We start from the raw sequence: 5,771 nt of genomic DNA, 5'->3' as shown, positions 1-5,771 counted from the left end.
TGTTTACTGCTTTGCACACTCTTGGCATTCTCTTGATGAGCTTCAAGAGGTAGTCCCCTACAATGGTTTTCACTTCACAGGTGTGCCCTGTCAGGTTTAATAAGTGGGATTTCTTGCCTTATAAATGGGGTTGGGACAATCGGTTGCGTCATCACGCTGGCCGATGTGATTAAGTCATCATCGCCGCGCAAGAGTTTATTGTGATCAGATGCTGAGTTCAGCTATGAATGCAGCATCTGAGGGGTACAATGATGGGGAGCAGCACAATTGCACCCACTACTTACAAAGAAATGTAATCGTCACAAAGCGATTTTCTTTTTTTAAATGTGGGAATTAGGGAATTACTACACAAACTAATACAGATTGCCACCATATGTAAATAACAATGCAATAATTAGCAAATCTCATAGACCCATATTTTATTCACAATTGTACAGAGAACACATATCAGATGCTGAAAGGCCCCACCAGTAAAATTTATTTTGGGCGCCCATACGGATACATTCAAATATTACCTGCTCACACAGCAGCAAGATGCTACCAGATGGTTGAATATGGGGGTCCCTGCAGCAACTTTGAGACAGTAGGTCCTGGGGAAAAAGAAGACACAGGCTAGCTTTCCTCTATACCTAGAAGTCATCTCAGCTGTCTGATCATGTCTGTCTAGGAACGTAGTTGGTTGATGTGTTGTACATTAAATATATATATGTAGTGCAGTAAGTCTACTGTGTTCTGTGCCACTTATTCAGAGGGTGGGAGACTAGGGGCCCACCTTGCTCAGGGGCCCACTGGGGGATTACCATTTCATGAAAAAAAAATCAACTCACTTAGCTCTTGATGGCAGCAACTAATCTCAAAAAAGTTGGGACAGAGCCATATCTATCATTGTGTAGCATCCCCTCTTCTTTTAACTACAATCTGAAAATGTCTGGGAAGTGAGGAGACAGATTGATGTAGTTTCGCAGGATTAATGTTCTATTCTTGTCAGATGTAAGATTCTAGCTGCTCAACAGTCCTGGGTCTTCTTTGCTGGATTTTCATTTTATGATGCGCCAACATTTTCTATTGGTGAAAGGTCTGAACTGCAGGCAGAAGGTTCAACACCCAGACTCTTCTGTGAAGCCATGTTGTTGTGATGGATGCAGTATGTGGTTTAGCATTGTCTTGCTGAAATATGTAAGGCCTTCCCTTAAAAAAAACACTTTCTGGATTGGAGGATATGTTGTTCTAAAACTTCTATATACTGTTCAGCATGGATAATGCTTTTTCAGATGTGTAAGCTGCCCACGCCATAGTAATGCAACTGTATACCATCAGAGATGCAGGCTTTCAAACTAGAAGAGTGAAGACTGAGAAGTCAAACATTAAGGAAGCAGTTTACTAAATAATATTCATCTTCGTGTATATTTTTAAGTGATAGCTGTTTTATTATTATTTTTTGTGATTTTTTTTTCTGGGCACAATCTTAATAATACACATTAGATCATAAGTAAGTTACTATACACATTAGCTGTCAGATCAAGATAAACTTATATTGCTGACAGACACCATAACACCACTTTTCTGACTCTCATTCATTTTCTTTCTCCATACATTTTGGGTTCCTTTGTGAAGTTTTGGATTTGTGGCAATAATAACAACAGGACTTAGGGCAGAATATGAGGCTGCAAGGAATATCCGTGTGTCATTTATTTCAGGTCTGACATCAGACAGTGTAAGAGTATAGATCCACATAGAATTATCTATGCCATATAAAAAAACATATAGCACTACCAATAAAATAACTGCCCTGGAGGCCCGATGTTCTGCAGACTTTCTCTGAAGCTGGTCAGAACTGCGCTTGCCTTTAATATTTTTTCCATGCTGATACAATATAGAAACCATGTAACTGCTTGACAATGTCATTAGTCCTACGAATATGATATCCCGAATGATGAATACAGACCCATTTAAGATAAAGGAGACATAGGTTATAAAGTCTACATCACAATGAACCAGATGTAATGAATATGGTGAAGTATAATTGGATTTAGCCCGTCCATACAAAACAGTAGAAGGATAGAGAAAAACATTCATGGCTAAGATTTGGATTATAATAAGAGTAACATTTTTAGATAACTTTCGTTTCAAGTATGTCCAATATCTGTTAACGGGAGCAACAAGAACACACTGGTGACAACTGAGGAAACTGGTTACACAAATAGACATGGCTCTACTGACCCTAAAGATGAAAAGAACCAGTTTACACTTCGTATCATCCAGTAAGTCTTTTACTCCAATAGCATTTAGAGATTGTGGTATGACACGGGAGAAAACCACTAAAAGATTGGATAGGGCAAGGACCATTAGGATGATATTAGCTGGTAGAAGCTTCTTCTCAATTATTTTCATGTAAGTAAATTTTAGGAGGATGAAAACATTTCCAGGAATTCCAACAATTATCAAAAGAATAAAGGCCAGAGCTTTAATCAGAAGATGAGTATCCATGACAAAAGACTATATATAGTCGTAATGGTAATTTTTAGTACACAGATGCAGTTAGTTTAATGGTGTATCCCTGCACTTCTATGTTTGCATAGAGTACTTCTATACATAGGTTTTTGCAGTTTTTTTTCTTCACTTTGGACTTTAAGTGTGATTTTTGCTGTAAAGATGCCAGATCCAGATGTAGCACTTGACGTTTTTTCTGGCGTTTTCACATCACCTTGAAAAAAAAGCAAAAAAAAAAACTTGTTAAAATTGCAAGTGGCCAAAAATAACTGTATATGGATATTAGTTATTATCATTTTTTTTACTGGTGAAAAAAAATGCCAGTTCAAAATTCACGTGTTTGAGGACCCAGTCATGTTCCAGCGAGGACCCTACTGACTGCTAGAACATCTCTAGCAAACAAACACACAAGGCAAGCAGAGACAAAGACATGACAATGACCAAAACAAATACTTTATGACAGAGATCAAGGCAAAGCAGGAAACTGGACAAGCGGGTAAGGGACCAGTGTCCGGAAATACCACTGGACCAAGTGCACCGGTTTTACTTGGGGCCAAACCCAGGGGCCAGAGATGCAGTAAGCCCTGTTCTTTACAGAGTCCCAGATGGTGGGAATAATCTTAGTTGAGGCTCACTGGTTGCACCTCCAGGATGGTCCCGATGCACTTGGCTACTTACCTGCAGAGACCAGTAGTCCACACAAAGCAGTCCATACAAACAAGGACTGGAGCCCAAACACACGTTCTGGAACCAGAATAAACTGCACAGGACACAGTACAGACAGGACAAAGGGGAACCAGCCTACAAGCAGCTGCCTGGACCCCATGCAGAACAACACATGGCAGTCTGAGGCAGAGCTGCCCAAACAGAAAGACAAGCAGATACCTGGACCCCATATGGAACAACACATGGTGATCACAGGCAGAGCTGCACACAGACTAGATGTCCTCCCTCCAGAGAACCCAGGAGCCCTCTCACTGAAGGCATAGAACATACTGTACATGAAATAAACAGACAGGACTAGCAGATGCCTGTTCCCCACGCGAAACGAGACATGGCCGACACAGGCATAGCTGCACAGACAGGCAAACGTGTGGACCCTATGGAGGAAGATACATGGCGGTCACAGACCAAACACGGAACCAGACAAGGTGACTTAGATACACAAGACAGGAAGATGTCTGGACCCCATGCAGGACAAAACATGGTTGCCACAGACCAAACACAGAAGCAATGGACAAGACATGGAACAGACAGGCAAATGTCTGGGCCCCATGCAGGAAGGCACATGGCAGTCACAGACCAAACACAGAACTAGACAAGGAGACTATGATGACAAAGTAGGTGGCCACACAGACAGGCAGATGGAATGACCCAGGACCAGGTCAGGTGCATAACTCCTGCACCCAGCAAAGCTGGAGACAGACTGACAGGCCCAGACCAGGAAATGTTAACCTCACCAAAACCAGGAGTAACAAGAACCATAAAACAAGTGTCAGTTCACACCAGTCACAGTATGCTGCACCCAGCACACCCCAAACAACAACCAGCATACACGGGAAAACCCATAGCCAGTATGAGGTATCAGGCAGCCAGCCTACACAACAAGGAGTGACGGAACCACATTGATACAATAAACTAGTAGCATCCATACTCAGACCATGTACACACACAAGGCCGCAGCCAGCACGCATCACCAAACCAGCTTACATGGGAACGCCCATAACCAGTAAACAAAGTGCATGTAGTCAGCCTGCATGGCACTGGTGACAGGAACTTCAGAGATATGAATGTGGGAAACACAAACACAGGCAACAGTTCACACACAGGACAAAGAGGCCACAGCCAGCACGCAGCCCCAAGCAACCAGTGTACACAGGAGAGAGCCTGCAGTAGTATGCGAGAGGGCCTGCAGCCAGCCTACACTGTGATAGGCCCATAGAGTAAAGAGATTGTCTCACTTTATTAAATGACTGTCTCACTTCAGCAAATGGCATCTATTATGTAGAGGAAGTTAATACAAGACACTTACTAATGTGTTGTGATTGTCCATATTGCATTGATTAATTTTTCCATCACACTCTCATATGCAGGGGTTACGGCCACTGCTGCAATTCAGTACCAGTGGCCGCTATTGGAAAAAGCACAGGCCTCTCAGGAGGCCAGGACCATGGGAGCACACATAGGCAACATGCAAAGCAACTCCTGTCTTTGCCACCTTCTATCTGCTCTGCACCGATGGTCGTAACCTCTAGAAATGAGCAGTGTATAAAGCCTCATTCACACATCCGTGTCTGTGTTTAAATCAGTGATGCCTCTGTTAAGATGTCCATGATGGATCCGTGTGTGGTCCTTGTGTCGGTTTTTTGCTGTCCGTATGTCACTGACACTGAACAGCTTAAAAATAATTTTCAAAGCATCTCTTCCTAATGATCTGTGAACCACAGATGAAACACGGAAGGCATCCATAATTTCATGGACCCATAGACTATAATGGGCATGATGGACCGTGAACACAGACAAAATAGAGCATGCATCCATGCTAAAAACACGGACTCACGGACCGTGGTAAAAAAAACTGAAGTGCGAATGCACACATTAAAATGAATGGGTACATGTGCTGTCCGTGGAGAACACGTACAGCACACGTACAAGGAACACTGACGTGCGAATGAGGCTTAATGCGATGGAAAATTAATCAAACCAGCAAATAAGACAATATAGATAATAACAATACATTAGTAAGTGTCTTGTATTACCTTTCTCTACTTGATAAATGCCAATGATGAAGTGAAAATACATCTTTACATAAAAACTTTACCTCACTACAATTTTATGGATCTGTGGGGGGATTAGCTTACCTCTTCCTTTTACCTTTTCAATTGACTTACTGTTATTGATATGATTAAGTCAAATACACCTGTATTTATAATACCTGAAGTTTTTTTGTCTCCAAGGTCAGACCACTTGGGATTAATTACTTGCATTACCAGTTCTCTAAAATGATCTTATTAAATACTATGAAATATTCAAGCAATAATTCTAGCTCTATGATTCCTATGGCTCACTGCTAGTGGCTCTTTTTAATGTTCAATTAAAATGAGCACATACAGTTGCAAGAAAAAGTATGTGAACCCTTTGGAATGATATGGATTTCTGCACAAATTGGTCATAAAATGTGATCTGATCTTCATCTAAGTCACAACAATAGACAATCACAGTCTGCCTAAACTAATAACACACAAAGAATTAAATGTTACCATGTTTTTATTGAACACACC

The 5,771-nt window shown here is 41.5% G+C and overlaps 1 protein-coding gene across 1 annotated transcript; it reads right to left on the bottom strand.

Annotated features, from left to right (window-relative positions):
* Window positions 1-1,518: 1,518 nt before the first annotated feature.
* LOC120993718 (olfactory receptor class A-like protein 1) lies at window positions 1,519-2,487 on the bottom strand. Its single transcript, XM_040422190.1, has one exon. The coding sequence runs from the start codon at window positions 2,485-2,487 to the stop codon at window positions 1,519-1,521; it is 969 nt and encodes a 322-aa protein (XP_040278124.1).
* Between the last annotated feature and the right edge of the window lie 3,284 nt (window positions 2,488-5,771).

Source organism: Bufo bufo, chromosome 3 (genome assembly GCF_905171765.1).
Source record: "Bufo bufo chromosome 3, aBufBuf1.1, whole genome shotgun sequence".
NCBI lineage: Eukaryota > Metazoa > Chordata > Amphibia > Anura > Bufonidae > Bufo > Bufo bufo.
The sequence above is the reverse complement of the archived record's forward strand: the minus strand, read 5'-3'. Positions and strand labels throughout refer to the sequence as shown.